Below are 17,354 nucleotides of genomic sequence, written 5' to 3' on the forward strand. Positions count from 1 at the left end.
TCTTCTGTATGTGAAGGACAAACGTTTGACCTACATGACAGGAAATGTCACGGTGCAAGTTCAGATATACACATGCTGTATTTGATTTAGAAAAGTATGCTCATGGACTTTAGAAACATACATCTCTTCTAGCATAGCCAGATGTACTGGAAATGCATTAAACTGCATTACTGTAAACGTTACATGAGATTCTGATTAATTTTAAAATACCAATAAGTTTTTACATTTAGCAAGGATGTGACAACTTTAATTTTTAGCACATTTGTAGTTCTACCTGCTGTTAAACGTGTTGTAAAATGTTTGCAGCAGAACATTTAATGATCTGACGCTACGATAGTTTATGAAACTCCCTGAGAGACAGGAAAATGTCTACAGAGATGCTCTGCTGCCCTTTCAACACTTAGCTTTTTGCTTTAGTTGGAGACATCAGTCTGACTCTGCTGTAGGTTCTTTCCTGAATGCTGTAGATGTTTATTTGAGGTTATCTCCAGAAGAGGGGGGGCAAAGTGTAATAATATAAAACTATGAAGTGTATTCATTCACACATATTTTGCAGAACTTTGCATTTTTTGTTTTACGTTCAAATTGCAAAGCAGGTCATGAAGAATGAATGTTTACTTAAAGGACAAATACTCAAAGATTAAACACTGAACTTGCTCATATGGGCTCTGTGCAAAGTAGCTTTTTAAAGTTAAAAAGAGCTCATACTATCTTATAAAAAAAAAAAAGAGTGCTGTGAAAAGAAGAAAAAGGCAAATATCTAGCCTAAAATATGCATTTCACTGCTCCTGGTCATACTGCAATACTGTCTTTGTGTGGCTGTTTGAGGGTTTTGTGTTCTCTCGCTGATGAAATCTCTTCTCCACAAAGACTTCTTAAGCCTAGTGTTTGAGTCTGCTTCCCCTGATGGTGTGTGGTATTTGTGTGTGTTGCTCTTTACAAAATCTAATTATTTTTTGGTCTGAGTATGCTTTTATATTAAAAATGGATTAAAATAAAACTAGTGAAAGATCTGTTCGGATTTTTTATCAACTTTTTTATATGTTTTTAATTTGTTTTATAACAAGTAGCCAGTGCAGATGTGAAAAAGTTTTCAAGGACTCGACGCAGTCCCATGGAAACACTAAGTACACCTAATGTATACATAGCTCTTTAGTGTGCTCACCCCAGTATTTCAATTAGGTTGAGGTCTGGACTTTGACTAGATCATTGCAACACCTTGATTCTTTTCTCTTGTTGCATGACACCAAGTGACGCTTCAGCTGTCATACAGATGGCCTCGCATTTGACTCTACAGACTACTTAGGTATTCAGAGAACTTCACGGCCAATTCAGTGACTGCAAGGTGCCCAGGTCCTGTAGCTCTGAAAAAAGCCCAAGTCATCAAACCACCACCGGCATGCTTGTTGAACTCATATGAGATGTTTGTGCTAAGTTGTGCTTGTCTTGTCTGTCCAAAGGACGTTCCCAAAGTTTTGTGGGTGTTCAGATGCAGCTTTGCAAAACTAAGGCATGTTGCCATCGTCTTTTTTAGAAAGAAGTCTTTCTTCTGGCAGCACAACACACACTTGTTCAGTCGTTTCTTAATTATGCACGAACTGCATTAACTTTCACATTTAACTTGCGAACTGACTTGCGAACAGCTCAGACTCTTGAGGCCCATAGAGTCTGAGCTGTAGGGTTCTTGATTTTTCTTTGAAGGCTCTAAGGTCTAACCTTGGAGTGAGTTTGCTGGGACCTCCACTACTGAGAAGATTTTGGCATTGTGTTAAAACACTACCAATACTTATGCCTTTATAGAGATGCTCAGTTAATCAAGTGCATTTGATTAGCAGCATCTGGCAGTGGCTACTTACTCCCGTTCATACGAAAGGAATACTCAATACTTAGCTTTGACAGAACTGCATGTATGGTCCTGTGGGGAAAAACCCTTTGTTGACTGTGTATCTGAGGAACATCAGTATCAGCTCTTGATCGGTATCGGTCTATTTGTAAATAACTGACAGACATGTGTCTCAGCTGGTACAAAAGAGGAACTAGTAACAACACCAAAAAGAAAAAAAATCAAATTTCAGCAGCTGCTGTCAGTCAAAGCAAAGGTTTTAAACATGGAACATATTTTCATACTCAGCAAGTTTTATAAGTAAAAAGATTATTTATAAAGCTTACTAAGATGGGGGGTAATAAAAAAGGAATTTACCTGAGAAATATCCTAGAATTGGCGTGTAAAGTACAAAAAATAATTAAATCACTAAATAAAAAAGTGCCCTTCTGTGAGTTTATTAAGTCTCTAAATCACTCATGACATTTAGGACAATTTCCTCTATTTAAAACATACTAATGAGAAGCCGCAATCTAAGAGTTAACAGGCAAATAAAATAACGACCAAGGGCGCGCGCGCTCCTGTGATGGCGTGAACGCGAATTCCAAGCGCGTACCCGGCCGAAGTCGAATGCGGTAGTGTACGAAAAAAAACAAGCGAGCGGAGCCGACAGGAGACAAGACGGCCACAGTTTACCTCCACATCATAAGACCAGGTTTTGGGAGCGGAAATTTCACGCCCTGCCGGGTCGTGTTGCCGTCGGAGACGTCTGAGGATACTCACGGCCAGTAACAATAGGGTAAGTCTGAGCAGTTTTCATTTATGAAGCCGGCGACGGTCGAAGGAATCCGTCGTTAGGTGGGGAAAATGACGATGTGGCTGCAGTCCGTGCACCTCCTTTCTGTGCCTCAAAATGGCGGATAGGCCGCTCTGGACTGGAGCAGCAGGTACCCTGTCAGTGGGAGTTTGTCCTTGTGTGCCGACAAACAGCACTTGAACACTGGCTGTCATTTAAGCCGTTATTATTTGCTGTTTTGGTTAAATGTACATACTTGAGCTGGAATACAAAGTGCGGTTTTGATTGAAGTTAAACGAGCGAGCTAACTTTCTGGAGCTAACTTGGCTAACATTAACTTTAGCTGAAGATAACCTGGAATAAGATAACGATAACGACTGGCGTTGTGGTCAGGTAAGCCGAAGTAGAGTAAGTCTGGAGAAGGTTTCAGTGATAAGGTATATCAGTGCCAATTGTGCTGCTTATGGAGTCCACCTTAAGTTAGTAATAAGTAATTAGCGTAGTTAGAAGTGCAGTAACTGTGCCTGTCAACCTAGTCTCTTAACCCCTGCAGCATGCTTGAATGCATTTCCAAGTAGAGGGTTGTCCTTGGAAATGTTAGGCCTGTGTCTCGTTTAAACACCTGACCGCCCGCACCGTGTGGTTCTGTTGTCGTTAACCGGCGGTGCAGCCCCGGCGTTAGCATTTGGAAGCGGTTGTGAGTGACGTTCAGGCGTCGTGTGGTTTATTGTGCAGATATTATTGTGTTTCGACTTCAGTCAGCCCAGTTGCTCCCGTGACCTGTCACCGGGTGCGTTTCTCCCCTCTCTGGTCGCTGTCACACTGCTTGATGGATGCTCGGCTGAGGCAGCTCACATCATTGCTGTCACACTCGTGGGCTGCTTCACGCCGTGTGTTGTTGGCACGGTGTTTGAAAATCAGGGTGGAGCACGCAGGAGGAGGCGACGTGTTTGCATGTGTGCCTCGCTGTTTTCTGTGTCTCGTTGTATGAATTCAGAGTCTAGTGAAAACGGGGATGAATGCTAGTCTTTGCTCTGGCAGTCTCATGGGGGAGAGTACGTTGTCGCTACTTAGCGCGAACCTTGTTTTCAGATCGGATAAACCATTAATTTGAGCTAGGATCAGCCACGCCTGGTAAGTGTCCTGTCCTGATCCTGTGGGATGTTGATATTTATTTTAGAAAACGGCATTCAACACGTCTTACACTCCATGCAGGTGTTTGCGATTGTGTTGTAGGTTGTGACAGACTTAAGAGGACTTTCAATTGCAGCCATTTTGAGGAGCAATGCAGTTTTTGACAGTAGCGGTTGTTGGGACCTGTCACTTGTAATACTATTATGATATGCACACACTTATGTTAAACACTGATGCCAAATGCTGCAAATTGCTTTGGTCTTGTTGTGGGTCAAAGTTGGCCTGCTATTTGCTTGATCCGTTTCTAAATCTGCACAGTCCACACGAAGTTTAGTAATAATTTATGCAGTTTTCTTTCAATGTCAGAAAATGTAGCTATACAGACTGTCCATGATGTCAAAATAGTTCAAAGTTCAACTTTTAGTTTAAGAACAGCAGCTTTGTATTTGTATAAAATATACTGTGTGCTGAGCTGATTTTTACTTGACAGTGCTTTTTTTTTTTTTCTTTTCTCGTCTGTGCTGAGTTTTTATCAGCAGTTGATTTGAATAAGTACATCTCTGTAGCCAGGCCCCATTCAGTACTGTCAGCACTGGAAACACAGCAGCACCAATTGCGTTTCACTGCAATGGGAAGCTTTAGAAATTACTTTTAGTCCATCAGCAAAACTGCAAAGAGTCACTGATGTTATGGGGTTGTCATCTAATAGTTGTGGAAAATGTGAAGATTTTTGTGAGAAAGGAGCAAATTGTGGCCCCCCCCCCCCCCCCCCCCCCTTTTTTTTTTCTTTCTTCTTTTTCTGTCAGCAGAGAGTATTGAGACAGAGAGAGAGGCTGTTTGCCTTTGCTATAGTGGATGGCTTACAGTAGCATAGAGGTTCACCTCCCAGACAGCTTGCCCACTGCTAAGCTGACTGGTTATTAACCAATCTGCCAACAACAACTGCCAGCCATCCTACAAATGACTGTTTTCACACGTTGCCAGATATTCTGCTATACTTTACAGAAAGTATTTATGTTGTAGTGAGACTGTAAATAAGTTGTAGAGGCTGATGCTTTGATAGCAATCCACCATTTGTGTGATAGCCACCATAGTTGCTTGCAGAATTAACCTCTGCTCTATATTTATAGTCTTAATAATTTCAGCCAGTAGCTTGTTGGTGTGAGGTGAATTGCCTGGAGGGATTCATACATGGTTTATAACAAACCTCTTTGCTGTTGTATAAATGTAGCAGGCTAACCTGCCTCAATGGTGTTGCTCTCGCCTGCATGTCAAGCGTCTTATTGGCGTAACATTGATCTGTTGTCCTTTACAGCTTCCTCTCTGTTCAGTGTCTATCCCATTCTGTGGGTGTGGATGCTGGGGTGTGTGTGTGCTCTTCCAGAAGATAAAACAGCTGTTTGAGAGCAAGGAGTAGGTTTTTTTCTGTCTTGTGCACTACTTAAATATTTTTGTAGTCACGCATTTGAAGCCATCTGTAGAGATCATGCTTCTCCTAATGAAATCTCCTCTATTAATCTCAGGAGAACTCTGCTATCTTACTACCCATGTAATTTAATAGGTTTAAGTGACTGCTACCAACCCAGTTAACTAAGACAAGCACCTCGTGGGTTGTAGCGGCTGCATGTTGGGAGCCGAGCCAGATGTTCCCCCAGTTGCAATATCAGTTAGTGGTAAAGGTCTTTAGATGGTCTCTGCCTGAGTGATTTATCAAGAACAGCCATTCACAGAAACTTAGCATTTGAGTGTTATTAGAGTGGAGAGGATATCTCCATTGTGTGTCATCAAGCTTGAGATTTCTTTAGTTATCTGATTTTGAAAAGCCTCTATTTAGTCTTGTCAGGAAGCAGTCATCTCCACAGCGTATTTCCTAATTTTATCACTTTGTATGTTAAATTAGCCAAAGTGTGTCGACATCTAAATTACTGCCTGTGTGATAAGCCTCTAATATGTGCACATTAGCCGTTAAATATATTATGTTTATTGCTCTGTTGAAACCCAAGTCTTGAAAACATCATATTATATCTGCTTCAGTAGCTAAATGTGTCAGCGTGTAAGTGTTCAGGTCATATGACAGCGTCGTTTTTGATTCTCTTTGCATGGTTATGAGATCTAAAATCACAGACCTGTTCAAAAGACTCCTATGCATAGGTGTACCTCCTCTTCAGTAAAGTAGTTTAGCCTGGTAGCCATTCCCCTTCTGTAATTCAGTGACTTTTGTCCCCCAGGTGTTGACCTGGATTTTTTATGTTTGGTCTGTGCTCTTGTATGATCAAGCTTTGCCAGCCTTCTCCAGCCAAACTTGACTGTTTCTGCTGTATTTTAACACTTCATTATTTCACATGATTCATAATAGTTCTTTTTGTTGTTATGTAAAAAATGCAGTCTGTGATGTTGTTCCCAGGGCATGTGAGGTGGAGTCTAAGAGTAAATGAAGGTGCTCCACATTCCAGCTGTTTGAGATGTTTGCCTTTAAAAAAAAAAAAAGAAAAAAAATGCTGTGGTATTTTTGTTTCTCTCTTTTGTTTCTCTCTCTTTTTTTTAAAAAGAATACATTTAAGGGGGCGGGGGGATGATGACGGCGACATAACGTCACAACCAGAGAGCTGTGAATCCAATGTAGCAGTGGGTTCGCGACCGTCAGCTTTGTCAGCATTGCTGCAATATTTTGTGACAAGTTACTAGAACACTATTTCACATGTGACTTTAGACTGTGGTATTTTTGTTTCTCTTCTCTGCATGCCATAGCAGCTTATTCCTTTGTTCAGACACCATGGGATGGGTAGTCAAAAATTTTTGTGCATACCTCGTCTTGTAATATTTGGCTGGCGGCATAAGGTTAAGTCATAGTGTTATGGTGACGTGTCAGGACTAGATATCTAATTAGTTTGGGGATTTGTCGTCGTCTACGTTGTTTTCTTTGAGTCTTTTTCTTTTCTTTTTTTTGTTGACATTTTTCCTCAGGTATTTTTAAACAATTGTTGCACATTTTAATTGTTTGGATTCAAATTATCAGTCAGGTGGCCCACTTTTTTTTTTTTTTTTTTTTTTTTTAAAGTGTGTAGAGACCAGCCTTGGGTTAGCTGCTTAAATGCAGCTTGTGCGCAAATGTTTGTCTGAGATAGATTTGTAGTCAAGACCGCCTAAACCAAGACCAAGACAATACCAAGACCAGAGGGTATCGAGACCAAGACAGGCCGAGTCAAGACAAAATCGAGACGAGACCAAGACCGAGACAAAAAAAGTCTTTAAACTGTAGCCAGATGCTGCTTCGTTTACGGGTGTCAGGCATATTTATGTGTTTTTGCGATGCACTCGCACAGCCCTCCTCACCGCTGTCTACTGTCACTCAATAACTGAGAGGACAGACGCGCGCTCCACTTGACTATCACGTCTCTCACCCTCTCTGTTTTTCACATAATGATATTATCCTATATCCTCGCATGTGATTGGCCGCAATATGGAGGGATTGGAGCATAGCTGAGCCACTGTGTGAGAGCTGAGCAGCGAAAGGAAATTAAGTGAGGAGCCGGCTTTCGCTCAATGGGAGTTGACTCTTCTGATTCACTACAAATCACTCTCTAAGCACGGCTCTTAGAGCTGATGCTTTTGCGCATGACACATTATCGAACGTTACGTTGTATATCATGGATACTGTTGACTCCAAATCTCCCGACCACTATGTCGATCTGAGACAGCAAGACCGAGACAGCAAGACAAGACTGAGGGATCCAAGACCAAAGTCTTTCGAGACCAAGATCACGTAAAAGTCTCTAGACATCCAACTCTAGTCTGAGAGGTCTCAGAGGTAACAGCCAAGAGGCAAACTCTGGAGCTAAAAAATGAAGCAGAAGCAAAAGTGCAATAAACTGCAGTGCTTCTAATGGCCACTTGAAGCTGCCTCCAGAAGAGAGTTAAGCACACGCATGTTAAAACACCCAACTTAACAGCTTTAAAAAGCATTTTTGCAGCCTGGTTCAAAAATGAGTTTGTCCTCTGTTGACAGTTTACCCTTGATAACTCTGAGTGGGGTAATTTTTTACTGTAACTCCTCTACCAAGGTAGTTATTTAGGAGACTTTTGGAGCATTTTAATGGATTATCTGAGTAACTTTATGGTCTGAGGTGTGATGCAGACTGTTCTGGAAGTGCATTTTACTTATGGTGAGTGAATTTTAGTATTTTGTTTTAGTCCATTATTTTAGTACCAATTTGTGTGTCTGAGCTAATGAATGTAGCTGGCTAGAATAACTGGAGGGCCCCCAATATTTTATTTATTTATTTTTATTAATGAGTAAAAACCCTGATTGGGAAGAATTCATTTCATTTGACTGCTGTTGTTGCATTCTTAACCACAAAAGATGCAGAGTATGTACAGTACACAGTGTTCATTTAGTATGTATGAATTGGTCTCCTAACATCAGATAATCTGTTGGGACTCGTAAGCAAATTGAACACATCTCCCAGTCAGCATCATTAATGTAAAGGGCTCTGTCGTTGTACAGTTCCTGGTCCTGCACAAAGACAAGACAATCACTGGGAGGAAGACGCATTACCATTATTGACTGCCTTTGAGCAGATTTATAGATGCACCCCTGGCTGCGGCTCATACCCCTCCCTTTCCATCGAGGCACAACATTTTGTGCTGAGCCAATTAGCCTGATTGTGCTATTGTGCAAACATTTTTGCTCGATGCTGAAGCCGCAAATGAGTTTTTCAGAGAAGGGAGTCCTACACGTTAATGGATACACACAGCGATGAGACCTGCCAGCAATGCAGAGAGACGTATCAATATGTGGCAGATGACCTGATTTTCACACACAATGGCAGTTGTGAAGGTTGATGCATTTGGTGCCTTTTTTGTGTGGTAGTTATTTTTTTATATGGAGGGAGTGAGGGAGACATTTTTAGCTTCAGTGCCTGCTCGTTAGAATATTTTTGCTGCGCTCTGATAGTGTTTTTGGGCAGCAGCCAGCACGCCGTAAGGCACGCACAGTCAGGGGTAAGTAGACATTTGGACTGCTGTCAGGTGGTGACATCAAGGTCCAGAGGTTAGCTGCTGGTCACGTTAGGCTGTGTACTGTTAATCAGTTTCTCTACAACATGAATAAATGAACAAGCAAGCAATACAAAGTAGTACTTTAACAGGTTGGTCAGTCCTTCATCTGACCAACCAGAATTATTTAGCTTTTCTCCTTTTTTCTGCAAACAGAAACACAGTGCATAGGAGGACTCTTTTCCTTGTGGGAATGCAGCTCCTGCATCTAAAATCAGCAATGTGATTTTTTTTTTTTTTTTTTTTCTCTTCATTGTAGCTTCCTGGGGTGTTTCTATTCCTCATCACTTCTGTAGCCAAATAACGGTTTCTTTTACTGCCTGTTTCCCAAGCAGCAAATCTCATGTCTACTTTACATTGTTTCCTGTGTCTGGAAGTCTGCCTTGCTGTAATTTTGTCAGCTTTTTGCAGGTGTTGAAGTAATTTGGCTTAGTTTGTACCTTTTGTTTAGTGCTCTGGCAGAGATTTACTGAGGCTAGTCCCAGTAGATTAAGAGGCTTACTCTGTTGGGTACCTGGTTTGTTAAAGTGCTTTTTCAAGACAATGATGCAGTATAGAAATAGTCTTCATCGTGACATTCTTAACATTTCATTGACATTTATTATTCCTGAAATAAATACTCTAACCCTGACAATAAATTTATTTTCCCACTACCACTGATGGATTTTTTTTTTTTTTAAAGCATGCCATCAGCCAAGTCAGCTCCTGAGGTGATATCATAACGAGATGATGGGGACAGGAGAGTTTGAGCACAGCCGTTACTCATACTCTCTCTGCCATGTCCTGTTTTTCTTTTCTGTTGGCAACCTGGGAGGAGAATGTGGGTCAGCTCTTGTATGTCAACGGAGAGGCATTCGCTTCAAGAGCAGACAAGAGTTGTGCCATGACGGATTGTGCAGAAAGATAACAGAAGTGGATGAAAATATTTAAAAGTAAACAAATAAAAAAATCGAATGAATGAGCAGTTTATACAATGATTTTTTTGCTTTATTGTTCAGTTTTTTCCATCATCGCTGACAGTGTCTTTGCTAAACTGGTGCAGAACACTCTACATGTTATCTGTCATGCATACCTAATGCTGACTTTCTCTTTTTCTCTCCCCTGCAGATGCAGCATACACTCAGCTGGTGACTGGTCTGCAGGCTCTCCATTTCTTCTCCCCGGAGTCAGCCAGCTTTCGGGGGGCAGATTCCTGCGACCCTCTTCTCTTAATCTGAGTCTCAGTCTGGGCAAAACTAACCTGTCATTGGAGTACACCACCTGACCTAATCTGTGTTGCTTGGATCAGCACAGCTCATCTCCTGACCGAGGAGAGCGCAGCGGCTGCACAGGAATCACCTTCTTCTTTTTTTTCTTTTTCTTTTTTTTTTTTTAAATAAATAAAATCCGGCTCCGCCCACACTGCCCCGTCACGATGGTGCTGTCACAACGTCAGAGAGATGAACTGTAAGTTTCCAGAACAGCTTTCAGATTTGAAACTTACGGATTTCCGCGCTATGGTTTGTTTGTTGCCATTATGTGATCAGACGCGTTTCATACTCATGTGGCTCTTACTACAGAGCAGGATGTGGTGCTTAGGATTTTCAGGGCAGGTTACCATTTCCATTGGTAACTTGCGCTGCAGACCTAACAAGCTCATGCAGAATCCAGATAAGAAAAAGATATCCTGGGTATGCTGAAATTGCTTTGTAGTCTGCGCTCTTGAACAGCTGCCCAGTACGACCACAACCTGCTCATATTTCGGTGCAGTGATTGCATTTAGCAAAGGGGTTATGGCAGCTCTTTATTCTGATACCTAATCACATGAGTGCAAGTTATAATGCCAAATACCCCGACAAATGGTGTTGGTGTGAGCTGGCTACATTTGAGCTTCATTCGTTCACCTGTCCCAAAGCAAAAGACACTGATATTTTTAAAATGGTTAAAAAAACAAAAAAGCCTGAGACAAATGTCCTTTGTTGTGGTTGTAGACTGTTTACTTCCAGGGAAGGATGTGTATTGACTACAGGATTCAGTTTAAATGGTTAAATTTAGTAAATGTTTCTCCCCTCGGTAACCTGTCAAGATTAATCAATAAATGGTTAAAGGTTTCTAAGCTCCCCTGAGGCCTGAAGCACAAATTTATTGATCGACCACCTCTGCTGCCTACCCCTGCCCGATGTGACCTTAGAAAAGCTTAGACTGCCACCTTTGGCCCACAGTACATACACGGAGATCCAAAGAGTTTGTATATTTGCGTTCTGCTCGCTGTGAGAAGTGATTCCACAGAGAAATCATGCACCCAACATAGCGTCATTGGCAGCGATGTGGCACACAGACAAAGACATGTCTGCTCATGTGCTGAGTAGAATATAGGGAGATGGGAAGAGTGGGAGGAGCTGCAGTCTGGGCTTGGTAATTAGCACCTCAGGCAGGGATAAAATGTTAAGGCATCTCAGTGTGAGATGGAAGGTCATGAGCAGGCGTTGAGATCATCTTCCTGAGCTTTAGTTGTGGAAAAAATATCCATATCTGTGCAAGTCAGGAGTGTCTAACTTGCTTTATTGCGCCAAGTGATAGAACCCATTGTAAAATAATATATGATAGAATAGGGCTGTGCGACATGACCAAAATCTCATATCCCGATACAAGACGTCTATTGTCCCGATAACGATATAAATCACAAAAATGTAACCTGACCTGTACCTGGAGTCGAGTGTTTTAACAGATGCATGAAACTATACATTTTTAGACATAAGTTGTAACGGCCGCCATTTTCTTTGAGTATTTATTACACAGCGTGCTGCGGGGAAAAGCCTGTTCTAACGTTTGAGTCTAAGGTTTATTTTTTAGCACCTGACGGCTCTTTTTTGCTTCTCATCCGTAAATACTCTGCATACTCTTTCATGTGATTCAGTTTATTTTGAAAAGTCAACAGGATCTTGAGCTTTATTGTGAAAGGTTTATGTGGAAAAATAAACAAACGGGTGGTTTTACGATGGTTTTACCGTGGTTGTTGCTAACGACAACGCATAAAAACAGGCACTTGCCCGTCCGTAGTGTGGTTATATTAAATATAAGAGAAAGAGAGAACTTTAAGAAATTAATATAGCCACCACAGTGACCATCAAAACGATGAAAAAATATTGCCGTAAACAGTTTATTTTGCGACACCACGAAACAAAAGATAGCGTAAAATGAAAAGATAGACGTTTTTATATCGTCATCCGATATATATCGTTAGATCAAACAGCCCTATGATAGAACACCATCCGCTCAATATTTTTCTCTTAAAGAGTAAATGGGCACATTCTGAAAATTTCCCCTCAGCCATAACCAAGATTTTATAAAAATCATAAATTGTAGGGCCTACCAGAAACACTAGGCCAAACTGGACCCTTTGGCAGGCTAGTTCTAGCTTCCAAGTTACATCTTTGGTGATGGAATTACTATGTTAGAGCCACAGATTTTCCTTTGTCTTTCAATGAGGTGAAGACCTTGTTGATGGCCTGGTTTGTTTTGGGTGTTTGTTTGTTTTGTTTATGTTTGGTTTTTTTGGGTTTTTTTTCTTCTTTTCTAACCGCCATCTTGCACTGTCATTGAAAAAATGCCTCACTGCATGTGACAAGGCTCTCAGCATTCCTCAGTCTTTCTCTGTGATTAGTGCTGTGGGAGGGGTCCGTTGGTATGGAGAGCTCCATTGGAATGCTAATCTTTCGTGCTATTTGCTATTCAAATTAAGCTGGCAGGACCCCCCCCAACCAAAACAAAACAAAAATCCCTCTTTCTTTTTTTCCCCCTTTCTCTCTGTTGCACAAGTTTCTACCCCCAGTGGTATACAGGAAACCGTTGAGGGACCCCCTGAGTCTCATTCAAGCATCAACGAATCACATTTGTTAGTGATGTTGCTTGGCTCAGATAGTGCTCTCATGCAGTGCCCTTAAGATGTCATTTCCCAGCTGACTTTCTCATTTTGCGAAGCCTGCTTGGAAACCAAATGTCCTGTTTTGAATCCAAACAAGGCGGTAATGGGAACAGTGACCGGCTGATTGTCTGCTCTTCACACTAATTTTTCATTGGGCCCCCTCCTTTCTTTGCCACAGCCCTGTTTAGCATTAGGCACCAACCCAATAAATTTAGTTCCCATAGCATTCAAGCATCTTCTTCCCTCTTTTTCACGGTTGAACTGTTAAAAGTAACCAATCGACTGGGGGGCAGTAAAAGCGCAGCTTTACAGTCTGTTTTCTTGAAGAAATATTTTTGCACATTATTCCTCTTTTTTTTAAGAGGAATAATCTTTGTCAGCACCATAGTCAGATGCCGTGATTGCGCAGCATCTTCACAACTTATTTTCTTTGTCTTTTCTTTTTTTTTTCCTTTTTTTTTTTTTTTGCTGCCACTGAAAAGCCCGTTTGTGTTCCTTTCCAGGGTCAGGAGACTTATCCCCAGCAGCGTGTAGCAAAAATAGATACAGAACACAAACTATCTGCTCCCCTGAAAGACCTCGGAGGCACTTATGTGCAAATGGGCCTTTGCTTTTGAACTCTTTTCTTTATTAAAAAAAAAAAAAAACCAACTCCATGTCTTGGGCAACAAGATGGTGCATGTGATTTTATTTTTTGTTCTTTTTCCACCATGCCCTTGTCTATAAATGTGGTGACATAACAGATGAAATTCAAAGATATGGAGATAACTGCCACAAGCAGTCAGAACTGTGGTATAAAGAGTTCACCGTGGCTCAGTTTGATCATTAACAGGACTTAGATCATGTTTACCTGTCAAGATACTAGTCCTCTAAGTCCCAGTGTTCACCCTCATTCAAATAAACTCAGTTATCCAATGACTCCTGCTTGTGTTTTGGCTTCACTTTGAAAAGCTGAACCACGGACAAAAAAAATATATAGTAGTTTGGATATAATGTAAATGTTCAGCAGCAAGTCTGCTGCTTTTCTGTAATAAAGACAAGGAATTATGAAAGCACATTGCTTTGTTAGATTATGGAAAGCTTTTAAAATGATCCGCTGTTGTAGTGATTTTTAAAAATGGCTCATTTGAGAGTAAAACTTTTTGATAAAACATGGTCTTTATTTTGTAGACTGTGGTAAATGGACTGGTTCTTATACAGCGATTTTTCCATTCTACTTATGCATAGCCAAAAATATTTATCACGATATATATTTTAAAATTTCCGATAACTATATAACTGATGATATAATTGACACTAGGGCTGCCACAAACGATTATTTTGATAGTCGACTAGTCACCGATTATTTTTGCGATTAGTCGACTAATCAGATCCATTGGACGTAAAACGTACAGCTTATTGCACCAGCAGCATCTGCTCTTATATAACTAGCATTAGCTTACAGCTTTAAGTGTTTAAGGTATGTGCTAACTAAAAATAAAGAAAAGATGATAGTTTATTAAATTTTAATGAAATTTGCAGATTGTTTCGGTGAAGTTTAATAAACTCCTTGCTATCTAAAATATAACAGGACACCGGAGTAAATTCTGGAGCATCTCACACTTCTGATAATCAGCTGTCTGCTTGACGTTTATTCAGCTGTGTAAAAACTATAACTTTAATCTCAGCCAAACCGATTTACTCAGGAACAAATAAAACACTAAAAAAAGCCAAACAATAACATTTTAAGTTATCTAAGTGACTCATATATCATGTTTAACCTGAGTAGCGAAAGACGGCGGTGGGTTTGAAAACGATTTGCCGGGAGTCCGGTGTTCTCACAGCTCTAGTGACCTTGCCCCCGGCTAGCTATCGAGCTAGTGGGTAACAGACGTCTCCGAAAACGTCGGAGCGCTTTTGAAAATATGCGGTGTCTTGATAAACTGAGCAGATATTTGAGGTTTCCACAGCTACATTCTCGCCTAAAAATATGTTAAACGTGTATTTTGTGACCCAGAAAGAATAATAAGAGTAACATTAAAACTAACTAGCTGCCGCCATTGTTGGAAACTGAGCAGGGCCGCGCTATGAATTCTGGGACACAGCTTCTTCTTCGGGGTTTAACGGCAGCTGGCATCGTTGTACATGCAGTGCTGCCATCTTCTGTTTCAGTCCGTTATTACACTCTTAAATCCTGCTACTCATTCCTGCGTCTTTTGGGATCTTACAAAGCTTCAAACGACGCGTCGACTATTAAATCAGTCGTCGACGATTTTGATAGTCGACGTAATCGTGACTAGTCGACTAATCGTGGCAGCCCTAATTGACACAAGACAAAATACTTTACAACTCCACAACTTTATTAGTGCAAAAGAACCCCATCAGTGTATTTTTAACTTAAACAAGCAGCTGTTTTTTTTATGTGGGTTAAAGCTATACAAAATTTTAACAGTGGAAATGCAAATTCCTTGCTGACAGTTTAACCAAAAGGCATTTCCAGTGGAAATGGGCCGACATCTCCTGAGCATAACCATGTATAATATCCACAAAACTTAAAAAGTGGTTATACACACACAATACGGTAATATTATGTTGAAGCACAGTACGTATTACTTCGCGAGGCTCCTGACTACAGTAGCTGTAATGCTCCGGCAATCCATCATGCGGTACGGGTTTGTAGCTTAGTCGTACTAAAACATTTTTTGACAGATTTTTGAGCACCGTGTACCACATAAAATCGGTTTGAGGTCAGTAAGCACAACCAGAATTCATACATAAGGTGCACCGGATTATAAGGGGCACTGTCGATTTTTCAGAAAATTAAAGGATTTTAAGTACACCTTATTTTCCAAAAAACACTGTAATAATGACGGCCCGCTAGCATGCACTACCACAAATTGTGCTTTCATGTGTATCTGACGGACAAAAACCAAACCAGTTCAACATCACTGAAGTTGCACCATTTTTACAAACCAATTCTGGTTCATCTGTTTTATTTAACGATCCGCTTTCGCCCTTCTCATTCTCTGCCACCGCCATGCTTTTTCCGCCATGTGCGTATGAAAACAAAGGCACTGCGCATGCACGTTTTACCCATATTCTATTGCGATATTCCCTTTTCTTATCATTGCCTTTTTTCATATAACATGTTTCATTCACCTGTCATTCAAGCACTTTTTTTTTCTACATGTAAGCACTTTCTAACATTCACACACATCACGAATGACCACACAGCAGTTAACACATAATGCACCAACACAATCAATGACATCAGCCAGTTATGTAGGTGATGTCATAGGCCTTTCAAAGATTCCCTGCTGAAGATGTGCATGACTAGTCCAGTTGATATTGCTGCCCTTGCTAGTTGTCACCAATGTTTCAGTGTGTTGTCACTTTTTGATTAATCAGTCTGATCTGTATCCTGTTGTTTAATTGTTGAGTAATTTAGTTTCCAGAAACATTCCTGCTTGGCAACTAATTTACTAGGCAGGTAAGGTGATAGGGTTCACGGCAGGTTACCTTTTTACCTTCTGATATCCACCACTGTGCTTGTCATGTCTGGTTTGGTGACAGTCAAAATGCACAGTATGCGTTTCAGATGGAGCCTCGCAAACCAATGGGCAACATCACATGACTACGAATAATTTAGAGGGTGCATATTTAAACATAGCTGTGCAAGCTAAACGAGAGGTTCAGATTGATTGCGTGTCGCTTAAATCAGTTAGCCTTTGCACTTTTTGTCAGTTTTAAGTGTTACTGTACAGATTTGTGGCTTATAAGTCAAAGGTCCTTCCTTTTTCATTAATTGAACTTATTGCATTCGTTCTCCCCAAGTTGGGTCCAGAGAAGTTGTATTTTGCTAGTAGATAAGTGTTGAGCGTGACAGATATTTATTTATTTATTTATTTATTTATTTATTTATTTATTTATTTATTTATTTATTTATTTTTCTCTTTCTTCCTCTCCCCTCCATGGTGGTGGTAGTAGTGAGCAGGAGGTTCTCCAGCCTCTCTTTTGGTTCTCAGGGAACTGAACACAGTTTGGTGCACGGGTGTGTCAATCAGATTTTTGCGCTGGCATGACAGCACTCCTTGTTTTGTGGACCATCATCTCTTATCAATTAAGCTAGTTAAGACAGTTTCAGTTGGTTGAAACCTCGATCGGTTGCTCATTGGAGTTTCCAGTGGTTTAGTTTACCTAGACTTTTACTGTCGAGAGTCAGCATTAATTTTCTTTATAGTCCCTCCCTGGTTTCCTCATTACTTGTATTTCATTTCAGCCAGACCTTTCTCAGTGCGTTTTCATAATGCATCATATTTATTAGTAGTATAATAATTATTCAAATCCAAGGTACATTCCTAAGTAAGACAGATTTGTGGCTCAAGACCTCTACCACCAGAATTCTCCCATAGATTTAAATGGAGGGCTCTCTAAGTGCCATGTGTGTCTCTGTCACCTATGTTGTGTCTGGCTTTATTCTGTGTTTATCCAAGGATGAATTATGCACAGCCTCACTGGATTAAAGAAAGTTTGACTTTGGCTTCAGCTCAGTCAACAAAACTCCATCGCTGTTTGACAGAAAATGTGTATATGCCACACCCATTATAGAAGAAAAAAAACCCCTGCTTTTGTTTTCTTATTTTAACATAGACACCTGGTTTCCA

The 17,354-nt window shown here is 40.7% G+C and overlaps 1 protein-coding gene across 3 annotated transcripts in view; it reads left to right on the plus strand.

Moving 5' to 3' along the window:
• Window positions 1–2,450: 2,450 nt before the first annotated feature.
• The window catches only part of LOC146618809 (lissencephaly-1 homolog), a 39,320-nt gene continuing 24,416 nt past the window's right edge, over window positions 2,451–17,354 (plus strand). For 2 of the 3 annotated variants that reach the window (XM_085370696.1, XM_085370698.1), the window contains exons 1-2: window positions 2,451–2,621; window positions 9,915–10,253. In XM_085370696.1, coding sequence (XP_085226822.1) covers window positions 10,222–10,253 — 32 coding nt within the window. In that variant the 5' untranslated portion in view covers window positions 2,451–2,621; window positions 9,915–10,221. Of the gene's footprint in view, window positions 2,622–2,745; window positions 3,012–9,914; window positions 10,254–17,354 lie in introns of those variants that run through there. The other variant, XM_085370697.1, reaches the window with a different exon arrangement.

Source organism: Diplotaxodon limnothrissa, linkage group LG14 (assembly GCF_057381915.1).
Source record: "Diplotaxodon limnothrissa isolate DT_005_m linkage group LG14, D_limnothrissa_male_GT1.1, whole genome shotgun sequence".
Taxonomy (NCBI): domain Eukaryota; kingdom Metazoa; phylum Chordata; class Actinopteri; order Cichliformes; family Cichlidae; genus Diplotaxodon; species Diplotaxodon limnothrissa.